Genomic DNA, 21821 nt, shown 5'->3' with positions numbered 1-21821 from the left:
CACACCTGAATACCATTAAAGAAATGAGGGCATACCTGTATTTTTTGTGACCAGTGTTTAATTAAAGGTGCTTCGCCTTTCAAAAACAATTTATATTCTGCTCACGTGTGGTACTACTTATGAATGCAGTGTAAATGAGGCTTGCCCTTTTTGTCATTAACACAAATTAAGTTTTTCGATATAGTGAGCGATTTGAGCTTTTAATGTGTATTCAAGAAAAAAATGTATTTTTTGAAAAACGGTAATACCTTCATTAGTGGCTGCCAATCATTCTGCTAGAATATGATCTGAATTTAATACTTTGTTTTTGTAGTGAATGCATTGTGGCAGGTGTAAAGAATGAGTTTTAAATGTGTGTCTACACTCCCTTTGACATTCTTATTCGTTTTTATTTTTCTAGCTATTACCTAGTAGTGTGTCTTTCTTGTTGCGCACACTTTGATGATATATAAGAAACACTTAAATTGTAAAAGGATTTTGTCTAAAAACTCATCAGATAAAAAATTTTCTGGTATTATAATCAGAGGGAAAAAAAGTCTCATTAGTTTTAATGAATTTTCCATAAATGCACGAGTATAACTTTGTAACCAGATGGGTTGCTACATGTAATAGTAGGTTTTTTCTGAACAGGGAGGGGCGCAGCGCCCTCTTACTAAATTGAGTCATAGAGTCATAAATATATTTGAGTCGCACACTTCTGTGCTGCTGCTGTACAGATATATTTTTCTCCGTGAAAACTTTCCAGCAACACCAGCTGACAATGTGTCTGGTTACCAAATACACTAAAATTACTCCAAAAATATTTCAATGGCGATTGATACACCAGGTTGTTCGTCTGTGTGTGCTCCCTCTTGTTTATTTTTAACTAGAAAAACTTGATGTGTTATGTGGCAGTGCATGTGAAGTCACATGGACCGGGCATTCTTAGCAAAGAAATCTAAAATTCAATTCTATAAGCGATTGAGCAGTTTTGACCCATGCAAAAAATGCTGTACAGGTTTTTGTATCGCATTTGAAAAACAGGATTTCCAGTTACCATAAATTATGGTGACATTTTTATATGGCTCCATAAATACAAAATTCTTAGTGCATGAATTAATAATTAATTTGTTCAAGCTTTGATGTCGATAAATACTTGTGTAGCTATATTATTAATTGTCCTCCATTTGTCAGCATCTTCAACATCTTTTAAAAATCGACTGCATTTGGTTTCATACTCACTCAAGATTTCTTCATTTTGTGGTAATAACTTCACTTCAATTCAATTTTATTGAATATTTTTGTAATTTCTAAAAAAAAAAATGCTCCTTTGACTTTTGGATTTATATGTATGTATGTATCTAGATATCTGGTCTTTGTGTAATAAAAAAATACACATTTGTTTTGTTGATTTTAGTATATGGATTATCAGTTATATTTGAATATAAATATAATATTGTATCACTGTTATCTATTCCATAAATGCAATAATTCCAATTCTCTTGTTGGGAGTGAATTCCTAAGAGACTTGTACATGTATGCACAGATGGTTTGTTTCCATGCAGGTGGATGAAGTCTTTAAAAGTATGGGTCATGGGAAAAACCAAACTTTAATGTAGATGTTTCTTCTACTGGGAGTGCAGCTGTTGGTGCCTTTGTAGTATTCCACAAATCATTTAGATCACTCTCTGATCAGCAGTCATTAACTGTTTCACGTCAGTTGATTTATTTCTCGGTTTGAACTGAAGTTTGTTGCTGAGCTTACAAGTTACATTCATTCACTATGTTCACATGGCAGCATTCTATCGGAGCCGAACTACTGCTCCTCCCACGGGTTAACAGGAGATTGCGGTTGAGGCTGAACGAGAGCTGAGATCTACCAGAGTTTGATCAGATCAGAACGGAACAGTGCCCTCAAATAATTAGTGCAAAAAAAAACATGGCGGAAAAAACGATTTTGGTGTTGTGCTTGTGTTGTTTCTTTCTTTACATGGCAAGATGCTGGGAGCAAAAAAGGAAACAGTCACAAGTCTGCGCACGGAGGTAGAAAAGACAATGCACTGGTGTTATGATTTAGGTACTAGTATCTCGAATAAACAGCCTATTCGCTTAAGTTATAGTCGTGCACATATTGTCAAGCCGGAAATTGCATGAAAATACAAACGATGTTGTCTCTGCCATAACTAAAATGAGCGGTTACTTGAAGAAGACGATTGAGGGCGTGTTTTCGGCTCCGATAGTTGGGCCCCAATGCGTATACACGCAGTGTTCTCCACAAGGGGTTTTAGGTGGGCGGCCCGCCCATCAAGTTTTACGGCCGCCTAGTAACTCTCAACACCTGCCCACCAACGCACATCCAGCTGAAATTATTTGTAAAAAGCTTGCATTGTTCTTCCCAAGCCTAAACAAAGGAGTAGTTGCCCAACCCTTTATTTTGCTATTGTTTCAAGAGTCCAAACATAAACAATGACCACTGGAAGTCTGTAAGCAGTTATCAAATGTATTCATGGCAATGTGTCAATCGCCTGAATTCATCGTCCCCCGACATTGTTGCCACTTATTGCTCACGATACGCAACTACAGTGGTTTAAATTTACAGCTGTATTTTTAATAATCGTCTCTCGATCACGAAAGAAAGAAGTAAATACGAACGAAATGTATATGCACAGTAAATAAACAAACATATTAGCAGATTGCATGTAAACTCGAACAAAAATTAAAATTCTAGCCATATTTACAACGTTCGCTCGATTTTCACCGTAAAAACAGCATGGAGTAGGCAAACTGGGGACCTTTTGGCCTACCCCTTTCAACGACCGTCGGCCACCCACCGTTGTTGGCGCTGTAACGATTTAATATCTAAGTTGCATAGGGGAACAGCGCATTCTGGGTGTTCGTGTACTAAATTCGGAAAGCAGTAATAAACATCAAACATGGCTGCCGGATTAGTTTACCGTGAGTATTTGTAATTGAATAATATTTTAGTTATCTTTTCCATGATTTTTTTTCAATTTATCCATTTTTTATGTCTAATCTTTCGAGAACATAGCAGATTCTTTTCTTTTGCCGATTGCTAGCATTTTTTCTTGAATTCCAAAACAACGTGTGAAAACGCAACGTATCGTGGCCGTACATGCGTAAATGCATCTTACCGTCCGTCGGCACGGGTGAGTACTGATGCCACAAATAAAAAAATTTTATGAGTTTTATTTTGACAAATCGTCCGTTTTGGCGTCGGGGACAAATCATCTCGTATATTTTCTACATTATAACTCTTGTACTTGCTCTTGGTTACTCGAATTGCATTTCATGAACGTAGAATAATTTGCGAACGTGTAAATCACCGATTTCAAACTTTTTGCATTTCGTAAATAATAATAGTGACCAATCTGTTTGTATTTCAAAAAATTGTAACATGTTTCAATTAAATTAAAAAGAGAATAGTAAATAACTTAGTGTGTATTGCAGTTCATGACATAAATGCTAGAATGCTGTATGTAAATGACATGCAAATTAATATGCAAATTTATGCTAATTAGGCCGCCCACCAGCTATTTTGGATTGTGGAGAACACTGACACGGTTGGTCCTTGCCGGGGCTCAGCCCTATTTGAGTTCAATCCCAAGAGTTTTTTGGAGCCGAACTTCGCTTGAACCGAACGTGTATACATGGCCATTTTTGCAGGCTCAAGCCGTTGGGCTTCGATAAAATGCGGTCTGAACGTAGCAATTGTATAATGGGAGCTGAATTCACACTTTTTTTTCTCATTAAAATCATACTTTTTTGGTTGTCATGTTATCAAAATCCCAATGAGAATACAAGTTCTATAAAGATTATTATATATTGTTCATCACAACACAAGGAATTCAATAACTATCTTGGTTTGCACGCATGCTTCTATTGCCCCCCCCCCCACTCTTCTATATGCACATCTAATAGAGCTAATACGGTATCTGTTTTTTTCATCTTCATTAATTTTATAAAGTTTATGAAAAGAATATTTTGCCATAAATATTTTACAATAAAATTGTATAAACTTGCAATGCAAGATGCTAGCTTCAGTGTAAGATGGTACATCATATGTGGGCTCCATGAAAGGTTAATTATAATCTATTGCATTCAAGCTAGTATCGAGTACTTAAGATAATGACACCTGGTTGCCATGGTGATCAGTGTCAACACTCCGACATTGAACAAAATGACTGCATCATATTGAAATTTCAGACCTTTTCATCATTTCGATTGACACAGTAAGATTGCTTGATATTTGTCGGATACAGATCTAACAGAAAATCTTTTTTTTTTTCCCCTGGTCAATTGGTAATGCAAGGGTACGTAATCATCATTATGAAGATGATCAGTGCAAGCCATGCATGTTTTTTCGGACTGACAATAGCAGTCTCTGTATACAATGTATGTACACCATTTTTCATCTGAATTGACAGGCCCCATCATGAATTACAGGTCCTGTAATATGGTACATACTCTTATTGAATGTAAAATTATTTCTCCTTAGTTAAAAAAAAAAATACTCAATAGGAGAAATATGTATGCTGTGTTGCTAAATTAACAATCAGCATGAAAATTCCTACAGCACTGTATGTCAATAGTCACTCAGAAGCAATTATTTTAATAGTCCAAATTGAAATGGCTGTGCGTTTCCAGTGGTTCTGGTTTTGTTTCATACCTTCTCCTGGGTATAAGGTTACTATGTTTATTTTTAGACAAAGTTAAAAATATCTTTGGAACCTGGCTAATTTCTGACCTTAATTTAAGTGCTATTATGTCGACTGTCGCATAATGATATGAGGGGCGTTGTCCCATGGGAAAAACACAAAACACAGCCATCTTGTTTTTTGGAAAGCTTCCTCTTTGTGCATCTTAACTATTCACTTATCTTTAATTTAGTCATAGTTACTAAAACTAAGGTACACAGTTTAATTGTCTATCATCCATTGGGACAATATTTAGGTTTTTGTGTCAAATGGTTACTATGTACAGCAAAATTTTAGCAGTTCTCCAGACTCGTAAATTTTGTCAGCGTGTTATTTCCAGTAAAAGCGGTTGCCTGGATGGTGGTAAATGCAATTGTTTCGTATGACTGCCTTTGCTTTTATGTAAATGGGTACTTTGTGTAGTGTTTATACACCCATTTCATGGCAATATTTTTACTGAATTGCTGTAGAAGTCAGAACATTATCTTCCTTGTTGCAATAGACCCTAGAAGCAAATAGCCGCCAAGATCTTGCTGAAAACAAGAATGCCACAAAACTTGTTTTTTTCCTCAAATAGTTATTCTTTTCTGCCATCACTTCCACTGTTCCTTGTACATTTCCTTTTAAAAGTCGTAATAATCCCTCAGGTGTATTTGATGATCAAATTAACAGCTTAATAATTGAGACCGGTCACTACAAAACGATCAATCAATGAGCCGTTATAATGACTCCCTAGGGAGAGCTAACAAAACGGACATTAATAATGCACTTTCCCTGGAAACAACATGAACATTATGAACAGTAACACGCTGCAGATAAGGGCACAAAGGCTACTAGCTGTTTATCGATCAAAACATCTAAAAATTGAAAAGAATTTTTAATTTCTCTTAATTGAGCCAATAATGAATTGTTACCTGCTTAACTGTAAAATTAATTTTATTTTATCAAAATGCTTGCTGGGGTCAGAAATTGCTTGAGTAAGGTAATAAAAAATTGACTCTTCCTGAGACCCTGCCGCCCAAAAGTTCATAGTTTAGTTTAACACTTTACCTGTGTGTAATAAATGTATTAACTTCCTTATTTATGTGACACTCATTGGCATTCAGTCAAGTTTGATGAATTGCTGTTTTCTAGAATGAATGAAAAGATGTGGTGTCCTTTTAAAATAACAAACTACAGATATCATATTTTTATATATACCTTTTTTCCTATATTTCACATTCAATTCGTCAAAAATCAGTGAAAATAAATTCATACAAAACATTCCTTTCAGCAAAAATTAATTCCAGCTAAGTTTTTTACAATGTTTTGATTATTCTACCTCTTCGCCACCAGTTCCCTCTTTCCATCACAAATTCACAAATAGTCTTGTTATAGTCTACACTTTCCTTCTGAAGATTGGGACAAATCGCAAAATTTACTCAAATTTTGCCTGGTTAGCTCCACAATTAGGGCTCATTTCCAGAATTATTTAAGAATATAAAAAAAAAAGTGCAAAAAAATTTGGGTGAGAAAGTCTGATGGTGAAAAGGTTAACATGCATTTATTAAACTTTGTGAATCCCACTTACCAACAAAAATATCAAAATTAAAACCCATCGAATAATTAATGGTTTTACAGTATTCTGGTGTTGCAGAGTCTGAACGTAACGATAAAAGGCAGAAGTTAAAATAACAAGCTTATTAAATTATTCTGTTCAAGTACTTTTGTTTAGAGCTCTTCAAATACATCTCCTTTGTGACGTAACAATTACGTCAGTGGATGGAAACAAATGAGAGTTAAAAAAAACTTTGTTCTTCTTGGTTGTGTAGACATTTATTATTTAATAAAGTAGCAAATGTCTGAAAATGACTTTATATTTTATTGCTGCGCGACCACAGGTTATAATTTCACTAACCAGCATTTTTACCTGGAGGCACAAGTTATTGGAATGGTAGATTTGTTTGACTTGCAAATATTAGCACGAGCTGTCCCAAAAACTGAATGATAATTAAATTCTCTTAAAATATTGTTCGAAAGTGTATCCCACTTGTTGTGAAGCACTCAAAGCTCCACAGGGGGTTTGTTCATGCATGACATCCAAGCAGTTTACACCCCATCAATGTCAGCACAGAACCCACCTGTGCATCCATTCAACATGCAACATTTTGTAATTATGAGAAGCAAACATGCATATCAAATTAGTTCAATAACGAGACAAGCTCAGCATCGTTTTGTGCCGTTATTATCTGTTTGTCCCTCGGTTGTTGGTATACATTAGCCTTCTGTTGCTAAGTCCTCTGCAAATTGAAAGCTGTTCTGTTTTCACTTCTTGTTCTCGTACAATGAGTCATTTTTCTCCAGTGGATTTGGATTTGGTGAGTATGTGCTGTCGTTTTATCCTTTCCTACTTGTGGCCATCTCAATATTTTCAATTTTCATTAAATTAAATATTCACTTTTAGATAAATATCCTGGAAACAAAGCCAGAGTTTAATATTAGCAAATGTACTACTGATACCAAATAAATTTCAGTAGAAAATAACAATATTGTATCATGTTGAAATTTACAATTGCCAACATCCTGAGTAATTTAAACACCCAAGCAAACTTTCATACTTTTCTCGAAATACTGTCAAAGAATTGTTTTCATATTTTGTCAAAAAAATACTTGTAATCAACTGGTCATTTTGTCTATTTGGTGGAAAATTAACTAATTATAAAAAATAAATGTTGCAACAACAAAAAATAACTGTGATAAAATGAACTTCCTGAATATCCTAGTCCCCAGAGAGCACTCGTTTCAGAGCAGTTTTTAAATATATCTTATATAGTTTTCATCAAATATTAATAAACATTCGCAGTCAACCGTTGTCAATTGTGCTAATGGAAAACTACTTTGTTATGCTTTGTAATTTTAATGACAAATTATTATTTTCAATAGCTTAATGAGTTACTCAGGAATTTGACTCCTTGGTCACAAGTTGATTCTAAAATATTTTGGGCTGGAATGTGACACATGTATAGTGAAGTCAAATTAATATAAAATTGAAAGGTAATACGAACTTGCAGTTGGGTTCCATCAAGAACTTGTATTTCAAATGTTCATTTGAATAGTCGGAATCTTGTCCGCTGTAAGCCTACATGGATAGCCGAAATAAAAAAGAAAAAACGGTATCATTATGCAATGTCTTCTCAAAGCCTGCCCTCATTGGTCAGTGTTAAAGACTGGAGAGCATTTACTCTTGTAAATGTGCTTCTTATAGAGGAAATACTTTTTCACAGATCTTCATAGTAAGCTTCATAGTAACCCATTAAAAAAAGTATGTTATAAAAGATAAATTTCTAAATTTGACTATTATTGAAAAATCAATAAAAACCATTAGAAAATAGTTGAGTCTGTCATAATAAGATTCATTTTAGAATATGGATATGGATTTTTTTGAGACATTTTAAAGAAGGCATCCTTTGATATGTCTGTCACAATGTGTTAATACATTCCTATATGTTATTGGTTTAGTTTGATGTTATTGTACTCTGTTTAAAACAAATATCATATCTATTCTGTACTGTACTGTCTTCAATTTTGTTTTTAAAAAACAAATTAAGTATTTTTTTGCTCTGTGATTCAGTAACATGGATTTGGTCTCATGGATTCAGTAACAATTCATGTTTAATTAAAAATAAATACAGAAATATCATTTAATTTAATGTACAAGGTTGCTTGCCATTCGGTAGTTGCATGTAAAATTCTTCAAGTATACGTAATTAAATTTTATATGTGGAATAGATACCTCATAATGAGAGGATTTTGAATCCAAATGTTTTCTTTCTTTTATTAAAGAATCCCTTACATATATGTAGGTGGGTGGGTATCCTACGATGTAGTAATTGTGGTGTGGAACCGCTTTACAGTACTGCATGCATGTGTTTGCACCATTCGCTTGTGGACATTTTGTCATCCTTGTCTATCAAGCAAATACTTGTTTGTACACGCATTAAGTTGAATCATCATCAGTCATGGCCAACCTCTGCCACCCCACATCATTATTAATCACATAAAGGTCACACTAGTGACATCATCACTTGTGATGTTGAATATCAGGTTTTGGTCTCAGCTGTTTGGTTGCCATAGTAGCTGCATCACATTTCCCCAGTTCTATTGTGTAGTTTCTTTTGTTGTAGGGGTGTTTTTTCGCAGGTATAATTACAAGTAGAGCAGCATTTAAAAAGAGGAGCAAGATTGTATTTTGCCATAAAAGCCTACCTTGATAACATCACTGTCAATTTCCATGACAACAGATGATGATGGGATAAAGCCATTGATTTAATTTTTTATCTGGTCAAATATTTGTGTAATTTAGTACATTTATGCTTCTTCATTGCAATATTAAATTCTTGTCTTTTTCCCCCAAATTTGTGCTTACTGTATGAATCACTTCTTCCTGTTTCATTATAGTTATATGAGAAACTATAAAGACTTCATTTCTATCTCTAGACATAGTCATAATAACACTTGTATTTGTCCTGTCTGAAAATAATATAAAAGGAGTCTTAATTCATATATGATTTGATGTTTGTGAGGCATTCTGGCTCGTACCATTTTACAAGTAAACTGATGATGAGGTTTGATCAAATAAGAGACGGAGAATAAAATAACAAGCTTATAAACAAAAATGTATTATTGTCTGAAAAGCAGAAGTTTTTTTCAATAGCTGATTTTAGTTCTGGGGCTATTTCAGACTTCCTGTCGACAGTAGTGTCCCTTTGAAAGCATCCTTCCACCCCTTGATTAGAAAATGGTTGTTTCCAAGGTTATGTGGTTTTTCTGAGAGGTTCTGTTTATCTTCCATGGAAGCTGTTGCTGTGAACAATGATTTCCACAGCCATTTCACAATTCTTTCACCACCAGGCAGGGCTTATAACATCTAGGAAGCGTAATCGGGTAAGACAGTTCCTCCCTACAGCATGCCGGATATTGCCATTCTTTATACCATGGATGCAAACACTGAACCACCTTACAGATTGCATTGACCTTAAGATTGACAGCTGTTTACCTCCATAAATAACAAATGGTGTTGCTCTAACTGCTTTTATGAAGCACTAAAATGTCATAATATTTGTACCAGATGTGATATATGTCTTACACTTAGTCTGACTAATATTGTGGCTCCTAGTAACTGAATTATATTATTACTAACTAAATGTGATTATGTCTTTACAAGACTGGTGCTCATATTCACTGCATTATAAATGTATTGTGTAAAATGCAAATTGAGCTAATTGTATCAATTAAAGTGAAATCATAAAAGATTTTAGTTTTGTATAATTAAAATGGATATGTAGGATCATGTACGTGCAGTAGTTAATAAAAAAGGAATTGAAACATGAATTAGTTGTTCTAAGATGAATAGATTTTTTTCTGCAGTAGAACAGTTTTCATTTCAAAACAGTCTGTTATTCATTTGCTTCACATAAACTATGAATGTGATTCTAAAAAGTTGTTAATGTAGTGTGGATGTTATGCAGTTACATGCACACTCAAGACATGTGTATCGGGGGGGGGGGGGTTTAATTAATGGTGCCAGGTTCGATAGGATATTATGATGAAACCTGACTATGATGGGTCATGCCATGTGGTGATACTGTCTGGTCGTGTACAGTCTCAGGTCAGTCCTTAAACTATTGCCTGTATTAGGTGAAGACAGTGTGAAGAGTGTGACAAATGAGTTAATTGTGCTAACTGAAGTATTGCAAGAGAAAGGATGGTGAAACCTGGTTTGATATAGCTTTCAATGTGATAGTCTTAAGTGCCTGTGGTGGATACATATACTGATTGGGTAAAGCCTTGTGCGCCTATGATGGAGGATTGTGGGATCAAGCTTTTGGCATCTGATAGGCTTATCTCATGGGAGGTCAAGCCTTAGGTATTGCAGTGGTTAGATCCGAGCCTTTGGTACTGCAGTGCTTGGAGCTGAGTCTTAGGTGTTGCAGTGGTTAGATCCGAGTCTTAGGTGTTGCAGTGCTTGGAGCTGAGTCTTAGGTGTTGCAGTGGTTACATCCGAGCCTTAGGTACTGCAGTGCTTGGAGCTGAGTCTTAGGTGTTGCAGTGCTTGGAGCTGAGTCTTAGGTGTTGCAGTGGTTAGATCCGAGTCTTAGGTGTTGCAGTGCTTGGAGCTGAGTCTTAGGTGTTGCAGTGGTTACATCCGAGCCTTAGGTACTGCAGTGCTTGGAGCTGAGTCTTAGGTGTTGCAGTGCTTGGAGCTGAGTCTTAGGTGTTGCAGTGGTTAGATCCGAGTCTTAGGTGTTGCAGTGCTTGGAGCTGAGTCTTAGGTGTTGCAGTGGTTACATCCGAGCCTTAGGTACTGTAGTACTTGGAGCTGAGTCTTAGGTGTTGCCGTGGTTGGATCCGAGCCTTAGGTACTGCAGTGCTTGGAGCTGAGTCTTAGGTGTTGCCGTGGTTGGATCCGAGCCTTGGGTACTGCAGTGCTTGGAGCTGAGTCTTAGGTGTTGCCGTGGTTGGATCCGAGCCTTAGGTACTGCAGTGCTTGGAGCTGAGTCTTAGGTGTTGCAGTGGTTGGATCCGAGCCTTAGGTACTGTAGTACTTGGAGCTGAGTCTTAGGTGTTGCCGTGGTTGGATCCGAGCCTTAGGTACTGCAGTGCTTGGAGCTGAGTCTTAGGTGTTGCAGTGGTTACATCCGAGCCTTAGGTACTGCAGTGCTTGGAGCTGAGTTTTAGGTGTTGCAGTGGTTAGATCCGAGCCTTAGGTACTGCAGTGCTTGGAGCTGAGTCTTAGGTGTTGCAGTGGTTGGATCCGAGCCTTGGGTACTGCAGTGCTTGGAGCTGAGTCTTAGGTGTTGCAGTGGTTAGATCAGAGTCTTAGGTGTTGCAGTGCTTGGAGCTGAGTCTTAGGTACTGCAGTGGTTAAATCCGAGTCTTAGGTGTTGCCGTGGTTAGATCTAAAGTCTTCGGCACCACATGGTTGGAGCAAAGCCTTAGGCTCATAGTGGTTGAAGCCTCGGCGGAAAGTAGATGAACATTGTGTTCATTACTGATAAGGACTCCTGTCATCTATTTCCTTGCATGGCTTAGAAATATGTTTGCATGATGTTATTATCAAAAGAACATCCTTTTTCCTTGCTGGTTATCTATATTTGCAGTCTTGTCACGTTTTGTAAATCTGTAATACTGTCACTGCTATATTAGTCATGTTCGTCTGAAATTTTATCTTCATTCGATTGTCTTTTTGTCTGTCCATGTCACTTTGTACATGTATCTCAAACACAGACATGACATGTAATTGCTGATTTCCATAAATTTGGTTGAAACTACAGATAAACCATCATATAATGACATTTTGTTTCCTGACTGGTGGTAATTTTTTTTTTAAGTTTTTAAAAGTATTATTTATAGACCAATTATTATTTAAAGCAAGACTTAGTAGCTTTAGAAAGAATCAGTACCGCAGTTAAAAAAAAAGAAGATAAAGAGTGTCTGTTCATTCATGAAAATATAACTGCAGGATAGTCTTATCAATCATAAAAATATCTTGCATAGTCTGTAAACATCCGGGCCTGGCAGTGGGATTTCTGTCATATGCATAATATTGACCTTTCAATACTTGGGGTTGTACTTCATGCAAAGCCTATTAAACATTTATCGTGGTGCGAAAATATGGATATTTCCAACATTATGCCCAAAATTCAATCCCTACAACATCACAACGTTTTTGTCTTTCTTGATATTTAGAACGCCAACGAGCTCCACTAGAACTAAACTATTCCCTGGAGTATTGGTTGTAGGAAAGGCAATTACTCACAGATTAAGTTCCACTCTCTTTAAATATATTTTAAAATGGTTCTTAGAATAGAAATAGAGTATCGCATGTGTTGAAACGCTGCATAAAAACTGTACCATTATAAGTAGTGCACTGTTATATATGGTGGAGACGCTTTAATATGCTTTACACACAAGGAAATGACTATTGCTCGGAAGTCATTTGTTGTTACCATGGTTACAGTTAAACTGCAGGTGGATGGATGGATGGGATGCATGTAAAAGAGGGAAAGCAATCTGTGCTTGCTATTTGCTGTGTTTTGTTTGTGTTAAATTTGCTACAAAAAACTTATAATGGATTGTGGAATTTAATTGAATTGACTAGTAGAGCTTGACGGACTATGCTGTTTTAATTAGTAATCTGATATCACCTGGATGGTAACTGATGTGTTAAAGTTTCACTTGTTACCTGTTGCAAACACACGCATTTAAGCTTCAAGGTACACGCAATCTTTGCTACATGTGAAAGGTTAGTGGGGGTTTAGGTGAGTTCTATGTGAAATATTTCATCTGAATTTGTGAGAATTTAGCTCAAGCTTTCAGTGAATCTCATCGTGTTGGGCTTCATTTGAATTGTGATCAGCTGTTGATTCTTGTATTGCTGCATTTATCATTCAATTACTGTTGGAGAGCTTGACCTTCACAGTTGGGGGGGGGGGGGGGTTCAATCAATTGATAAAATTGCCCTTGCATAGGAGAATAGTACAAGGAATATTGAAGGACACCAAGGCAAACTAATTGAGCATCAAGGCATTGGCATTTGATGTCTCCATTGAGTCCTGGCCCTGCATTTCTGTCACACCTCTCAGTCCGAAATATTTCGTATTTGCTGACGTTGCTTTGTTAGTAAACAAGCAATATGATTGTAATCGTCTATGTTCCCATGCGTTGATCACAAGCTCATATTCTGATAGGAGACATGAATATTCACCTAATTTATGCCTCAGACACGTTTTTTTTCCTCATTTCTTTATACACGTATACAACATGTATGATATGTGTTTTGTAGAAACCATGTTGTGAGTCCTAACGTGTATTATTGAACTTCTGGTGCATAACCATTCTGAAAATGCTGGGTATGCTGGCTATGTTATTTAGTGTAATATGTCCATATTCTTCTGTTAACTATAAATTCTTATCAACTGGTTGTGCTCTTTGCTATACATCTATTAGCAATGTCAAGGAGTCCTGAGGCCAGTCACCCACCCATGAACTTGTGCCACCCACCTACAGTACCTTGCAATAACAAACAAACCATTTTGTGGAAACCATACTGTGAATCCTAACCAAAACAAATGAAGCATTTTTTTATCTTAATGCATACAAGTTGGCAGTCTGTGATTTTTGAAATTAAATATTGGTTAAACACTGAAAGCTCGAAGAATGTTAAACCAGACACCTTTTCCAATTGAGAAAACAATAACCTGCTTTTTGTGAATTGATGGGTAAATAAAGAAAGTCAAGGTGACATAACCCAAGTTTATGTTCAAATCTTAAGTGGGGGAACCATGCGTGAATACTTACATGCATGGCTCCTGTAATTTGAATGACTGCATTTTCATCACAAGTTCGAGTTTAGAGTCAACCTGTTGAAGTGATATAATATCTCGAATTCTTACGTGGAGGGTGTTTTTGACAGTTACAGAAGAAATCAATATGCAATTAGAGCATAAGGAGGTTGTGTATCCGGTTTGATATGCTATAGTCTTAACATATTTGTACTGTAACATATGCCAATCAAAGTATTCAACAACACTGGTTATTTCATGACCCAATTTTAAACATGAATCCAGTTTCATTCTTATCTACTCGCTCGTGAGGTGATTTGATCTGGTTGCTGAAAAGAGTTACCGTGATTGTTAATTGAATTAATTTCTTGAGTACCATCTCAGTGGTTGGTCTTCTCAAAATAATGTACAGATGCTTGGCATTGGAATGAACTGGTATGACACAGTGTTTACATGATGTAGCTATGTCCTGTATGTATGTTTTCACATACTTGTGTGTAGTACACATACTTGTGTGATAGTATCCATGTCATCTATCTATCTACAGACACCGCAATGTTTCCTGCATGATGTGACACTGCTCCCGAGATTGATTTGTATCGTTTAAAGATTAATGCTGTTCATTCCATCCTTTCCCCTTAATTTCTTGCGAATTTCTAATGTCTATGCATGCGCAGAATTATGTTATGAATTGACCATTCTCTTAACCTCTGACCACTTTACAGTGCTGCTTGTTCATATAACTAACTTCACAATCTGTTTCTGTCTCTCTTCTTCTTTCCACCACAGAGAGGTTCTGACGAACTGTTACCCCAAAGCACCGGACAGAATGGAGCCACAGCAATTGCCAATGCAGTGGCAGCAAATCCAGGATCCTTATCACCTACCAATTCAAATGATGCAAAAAAGGTGAGTGGCAATCCATCATTGGTGCTTGCATGCATCTCATCAGTCCCACTGCAGCTTACACACATGATCGCATGCAACATCTTTTATAGTTTAATGCCTATGTGATTGTTAATCCCTTGTAAAACACCAGCCATTCTTTTCTTCCCTTGTGTATTCTTCACTCATCTCCTTCAGTATTCTTTCTACATAGAATGTACTTTCTGCAATATACTTGTACTCGGTCTTCTTTAGTCCAATAAAGTGTTGTTGTTTTTAACATCAAAAACAAAAATATAGAGTATGTTGGTATAACTTGTTTTTTCATATTTTTTTTTATTTAGTTAATCGTTCAATTATTATAGCAACATAATTAATGTTTGTGTATATTGTTAATGTCTGGAGCATATTTCCATAATTCATGACTGTGTACATGTCCCGGCTGATACTTTCCTGTGAAGAATTTGTTATGCAGCTAGAACTAGGAAGTTAGCATCCTCATTTCCAGTTGAGCCATAAAAATATGGAGGGTTGGGATGCAAAAACTAGGTCAGGTTGGGTTATTGGAAATGCACTATTTACTTATACTCCCCGATACACCTTGTCCTTCTCTCCATTGCTCTTCATTTTCCTTATATACTCTTTAGGGATTGAAATTAAAAATTAAAGTTACCTGTCAATGGTTAAATGATGCACCTGTCCCTAGAAAAATAAATTATAACATATTTTTAGCTCCGCTGTCGACTTTGTCGAGCGGAGCTTATCATATGAGTGATTGTCCGTCGTCGTCGTCGTCCGTGTCAATGTTTTACTTTTTCGACTTCTTCTTGAAAACTACAAGCCTGAATGCTTTGATACTTGGTGTATATGTACCTTGGGTAGACCTCTCTCAGATTTGTTCATTTCATGATGATATCTTCAATTCTCTAATTTTGGTGAATATTTTTGTCATTTTTAGTAAAAAGTGATATTTTCGACTTCTTGTTGAAAACCGCAAGTGCAATTGCTTTGATATTACATATATAGGTACTACATGTGGACCTCTCTCAGATTTGTTCATTTTGTAATGATATCTTTAATTCTCTAATTTTGGTGAATATTTTTGTAATTTTTGGTAAAAAGTGATATTTTCGACTTCTTGTTGAAAACCGCAAGTCCAATTGCTTTGATATTTACATATATAGGTACTATATGTCGACCTCTCTCAGATTTGTTCATTTTGTAATGATATCTTCAATTCTCTAATTTTGGTGAATATTTTTGTAATTTTTGGTAAAAAGTGATATTTTCGACTTCTTGTTGAAAACCGCAAGTTCAATTGCTTTGATATATTATACATATAGGTACTACATGTGGACCTCTCTCAGATTTGTTCATTTTCTAATGATATCTTCTGTTCTTTAATTGCCATGTGCATTGCTAACAGCGGAGCTATCTCAGCCGACAGGCTGCTTGTTAAAATAAAATGTTAATTCTTGGCTGGTCGTCATTTCATAACACATTTTTTTCAGACAACTTGGGACTATCCCATTTAGTCAGCCAGTAAAAATTTGATATCTGTATTCACCTGACCTCGGAGAGAGGCAATTTTTATATTTACCTGTCTGCCTGTGTGAAACCACCACCACCTCCAACACTATCCATCTCCTCTAAGATACACTACATTTCCCAATACATTCTCCTTGTCACACACTGCAGTACATTCTCTATCTTCTCAATTCACTCTATCTTCCAATATACACTACATTTCCCAATATACAATTTACACTACATCTTAATATACACTACACATTTTCTTAATATACACTACACATTTTCTTAATATACACTACACATTTTCTTAATATATATACACTACATCTTAATATACACTACACATTTTCTTAATATACACTACACATTTTCTTAATATACACTAAACATTTTCTTAATATATATACACTACATTTCCTTTACTCTCAATGCACTTTCCACAACACACACTGTAATACGTTTACATCTCCAAATATACTCTCCAAAACACTCCCCACCTCTCCCAATATACTGTTTCACCTTACCCCTAATACAGCATTCCTTTATAATACACCTTCTTACCTTTCTCCTGCCTCCAACATATGTTCATCTATTGCATCATAATAAACCCTCCCTCCATCCCTCCCTCCCTCCCTCCCTCCCTCTCTTCCAATCTGCCTACTTGCCAAGAGAGCCATATTTTGTTGACCACATAGTTATTCCAAGCTGTGTTTGAGAACCCATACTAAAACTGAAAACAGTTTCTTGCTATTAACATCATGATATTTTCAGTTGGCAGCATGCCCAATAGAATTACATCAGTGGTGTATAATTCACCTTTATAATACAAATAATTATTGCCTCCATTTACATCTATGAATAAGCGGACTGTTTGTAAACGTTGTTCTATTTAATGTGTTGGTATATGTGCTTAGTACAATGTTTATACAGTCTTATGTTTTATAGAATAGATCAACATCAATTCTATTAGACTTACCTTTTATTAAAGGCGACCCTGCCGTCAAGCCATATTTGTGACGTTTGTAATTCTCTATTGAAATTGCATTTTAGTGAAATAAAAGTAAAAGGCGTTTGTGTTCTTTATAGGAGTATCGATTCCAACATATTAAATTATTGTGGAAAGCTTTTAAAATGCAAATATTGATTATATGTCAGTGGTGCTCAAATAATGGCCTCGTTATAAAACTCGAGTTTAGAATTATAGCACTCGGTATTTGGTTCTGTATTGAGTATAAAATTTAGCAAACAAAAGAAGAAAAGTAATTGAACAGCCTCCAATTACTCCAATATATATGAAGCATGTTTTGACTTCCCAAAACTTGATTGTAAACCCTGTTTCCCTGCATACAGTATATTGACAATATATTGTTATACAACTGGAAGCGAGAACCACATTTTTCTCCTCGTATGGATACGTTGCTCAAATGTGTTTGAACATCTTATTTATCTTGTATCTTCTTATTTGAAAAGTGTGTCATTTATCTGTCATTCAAACATTTTCATTTGACATCAGACGCAGCAACAATATAGCATGCATGTACTGTGTGAAATGAGTAGAATCCCTTCACTGAATGATATCTCAGTAAATTATACCTACAAGCAGACAAAGATGTAGTAGTATTACACTCAGCAGTTACACGATCACATCTGCCTACACTGTACACGTCAGTCAATAATGATTATATTACTGCTTTGGTGTATACCTAACTGTATTCTCGCAATCACCTTGTTTTATCAGCGACTTCACATTTTGTGGCAAGCAACTCTCTTGAAAGTTAACTAACACTAAGCAGCATTTGGTGTCATTTTAGATTACCATCATATTCGTTAACAGGAAACAAAATACACAAGTTGCCACAATTATTTCCATAGCAACAGTATTTTGTTTTGCCTTGAAAACACAATTACAAGTTCAAAATTTAAATGTTTATTGGACATGTTTCTATTATGCCAAGACGAGGTAACCTGTGAAATATTTCAAATTGTTATATTTGTGCCAACTTATCAGAGAACCATCAGTGTCAATTCAGTTACTTGGAAATTGTTGGCTACCCCTTCAGGCGATGTGTAAATTAAAATTCACTACTTTGAGATTGGAATTATTAATAGTTTTGAGTGTCTGATTACCATTTCTATAGTTTTATGGTGATCAATATGAGTCTGGAAATACAATACTTGAAATGCGTCTATAACTGAGGTCAGGCTGTCTCTGTGATCCCTTTTACCATTTATTGTTTCTCCATTGACTTTCATGATCCCCAGGTGAAAATATTTCAGGTGGTTTCTGTGTCAAAGATCGAGGAGGTCTTTGAACAAAGTATTTTGTTTGCGATTGTAGGAAGGCGATTGTAAATGTATTTTGAATGTTTTTTTTAAACAGTTATGAATATTCATAAGTCATTGTTAGCTTTTGATGGTATTCTCATACAAGAAATATACCTGTATAATATTTATCGAGGTCTGCTTTTGGGGAAATATAATTTACCAGTATCAGTTTTCCCTAGTGCCATACTCTGCGTATGACTTGTAGTAAGCTGTAAAACTTCAGATTTGAAGTGAAAAATATATTCCATGTGATTTGTTTCATCATTTAGTGCCCCCCCCCCCCCCCCAGAAATATTATGAATATCATAATTTTTTTGAGAAGAAAAAAGAGTTTGTTTTGATTCACTACCAAAAAATGACTACACATTAACATTGTTAGATAATATTGAGCGAAATTTATATGAATTTTTTTACCTGATCCTTGCCTTGTTTAAGAGAGATCTCACAAATCGATCATGTTTTTTTATCCCCACATGGATGAGTGAAAATAGTATCTAATATGCCGTCAGTATTCTAAATATCTGCCAATTCCACTTGCCAAACTACTGTAACACTAATGTTCAATGGTTTCTAATTTCATATTGGTGAAATTGAAGCCACGTGAATAATTAATACATTTACTGTAGATGGAAGTATTTGTAATAAGTCAAATAGTTATCGATAACAGAAGCCTGCATAAACCTCGAACTTTTTTTTAATAATCCAGCGTAGCTAGTATCATAATTATTTCATTTATGTCGTGAGTTACCCATCAATGTAAATTACAAATTGATAACAATTTAGTGACATTTAAAAATAGTTGTATTTGATCGTAAAAGCACATACCTGGGCCGTTAAAATCCAACTATCCTCTAGGCATGGAAATATAGGAATGCTTAAAAGTACTCTCATTTATCAAAATATTCAGTCAAATAACGAGGCTGTGCTAAAATAATCCTAACATGTATATATTTATATAGTCTGATACTAATAGAATAAAAACAAAATATTTTTTATAAAATATTTATGGATATTTATGTGATTTTAAAATTGTATCATTCTCAGATTGTGATCTGTGTTAAATTTATATTTACAGAGAAAGGGTGAAAGGTCTCACAGTTGGACTTATTTTGTGGTCAGGCACCTGGTTAAAACCCCTACCAGCAACTCCTCCATACTCACATGTCACCCTTTAAAATTAACCTGCCTATTTATTTGTAAAATATGGCTTCCCCTATGCAACGTGAATATATTCTGCATGCTTTTAGGACAATGGAACAGTCCTTTTATACATAATAATTTCAATACTGCATTAACAATATTTTTTCCATTCAATATTAAGCCCTTATTACCATAGTGGCATTATAAAGCTGCTTTGCATAAAATTCTATCATTGTTAAATTTGACTTTCCCAGGGGGCCCTTAAATCCTTTAGTCATTTACATAAGGAGTCCAAATGATGATGTTGGAAGACGGTGCTGCCAGTTTTACTGAGGTAAAAAAAATTGACATTTTTTTGCAATATTTGACCTTGTTGGAAATTGTCATGTAATTTTAGACGCGTATTTTTCTTTCACTGTATGTGAATGATCACATGATGTTTGAATGCTAACTTAGTGGTTGTTTCATCAAGTAAAAACAATGCCCTAAAAGCTGTTGAGAGACTGCAACACCTGTTGAGGCCTGCCTTCCCTGATCCATAGTACAAGCGAGAGTGAAACACTCCATATGGTGGACTCGCCCAGCTACATTTTTTTTTGTAACTGCAACTATCGTCATCACGTGCGAAGACTAGAAACTGAAAGTATAATAATTATTTTGAAAAATCGGCTTTTGCTATAATTTATAGGTGTGTGTTTTGTTATCACCCAGTTTACTAGCTCTGTATACTATATCGATATTGTTGGGAGTGTTGCCATGGAAGCAGTCCTATTAGAATTTTCTACTATTTTACTAAATGTTATGGTTTAATTAAGAATTTATAAAAAAAAAAGTTATATTTTTCCCCCCACATTAATTCTGTAGGAAAATATATTAATGTTTGAACATCTGTTTTATTAAATTTATTTCAGTCGTCAATTTTGTTTCAAACGTAGATATTGGAATGACACTTGTTAAATATTTGAACTTTGCCTTTGCTCAGCAGTAGTGCATATTGTCAGATTTTTGTTGGTTTATATTTTGATGTGAAATCATGTCATTTTATTCATTGTGAAAGCTCTTGCTCATTTAAGTACAAAATAGAAGTATTAAAACATGAGGCTGAATTATTTAATTGGCTTATTCCACGTCATTAGTTTGCAATGTAGTTTTTTTAACATACTGCCGATGACACGTGTCCCACACCTGATGAAGTGGTCGTATTTAATTCAGGGTATGTTTACTAATGCTTTCTCTTATTCAGTGGTATAATTAATTTCATTGTCAACTGCTAAATATAAAGGGAGGTGGTTCTAACAGGTAAAATTCCATCATGAATGAATATGCATTTCCTATACAAAAAAAACATGAAATATCTACAGAATGACAGCTTGTTCTCCCTGCCTTGCTTGTTTGCTTGCTATCTCCATTTGCATAATGCTCCACTGCTAATTCCCATAGCTGTTGTGTGCACAAAGGGAAAACCATATTTTTTTTTTTTTCTTTTCATGATTGATTGACGTGTAGATTGGTTTATAAATGTTGTTGTTTGTGATGTGATATATTGGCTCTTTCACGTCTGTTGCCAGGACATCTGTTCTACTTGTGGGCGCGATTGAATCTCATTATGACATAATGAATGATGGTGCATAGTTTACGCATCTGTAATACTTGTATTTTCAAGAACTGTAGGATTGTAGTTGATTTCATCAAGCTTGTTCGTATTTTTGTTCAGCGTATTACTATGTGGATCAACTTTGCTCTTCATTCTGCTTGGTTGACCTTCAAAAAATGTACTGTCCTGCAATTTATAAAATTATCAATTTATTAAAAAAGAAATTTTATAAATAGGGGTGAATGTTATTTATAGTTATCTGTGTAATCTGCTGATTATAGCTTGCCTTTTAAATAAAAAATCGTTTTTTGGATTGTGAATTACTTT

The 21821-nt window shown here is 35.3% G+C and overlaps 1 protein-coding gene across 7 annotated transcripts in view; it reads left to right on the top strand.

Moving 5' to 3' along the window:
- The window catches only part of LOC100372763 (polypyrimidine tract-binding protein 1-like), a 49441-nt gene that overhangs the window by 14252 nt on the left and 13368 nt on the right, over window positions 1-21821 (top strand). For 3 of the 7 annotated variants that reach the window (XM_085503217.1, XM_085503214.1, XM_085503211.1), the window contains exons 1-2: window positions 9520-9617; window positions 14807-14926. The exons of 1 other annotated variant lie outside the window; for it this stretch is intronic. In XM_085503217.1, the coding sequence (XP_085359343.1) occupies window positions 9546-9617; window positions 14807-14926 (192 nt within the window). In that variant the 5' untranslated portion in view covers window positions 9520-9545. Of the gene's footprint in view, window positions 1-6925; window positions 7052-9519; window positions 9618-14806; window positions 14927-20187; window positions 20235-21821 lie in introns of those variants that run through there. 3 more of the 7 variants (XM_085503213.1, XM_085503212.1, XM_085503216.1) reach the window with 3 other exon arrangements.

Source organism: Saccoglossus kowalevskii, chromosome 9, assembly GCF_978046115.1.
Source record: "Saccoglossus kowalevskii chromosome 9, keSacKowa6.1, whole genome shotgun sequence".
In the NCBI taxonomy this organism is placed as follows: domain Eukaryota; kingdom Metazoa; phylum Hemichordata; class Enteropneusta; family Harrimaniidae; genus Saccoglossus; species Saccoglossus kowalevskii.
Note: the sequence above shows the minus strand (reverse complement) of the source record. Positions and strands in the feature narration are given on the sequence as shown.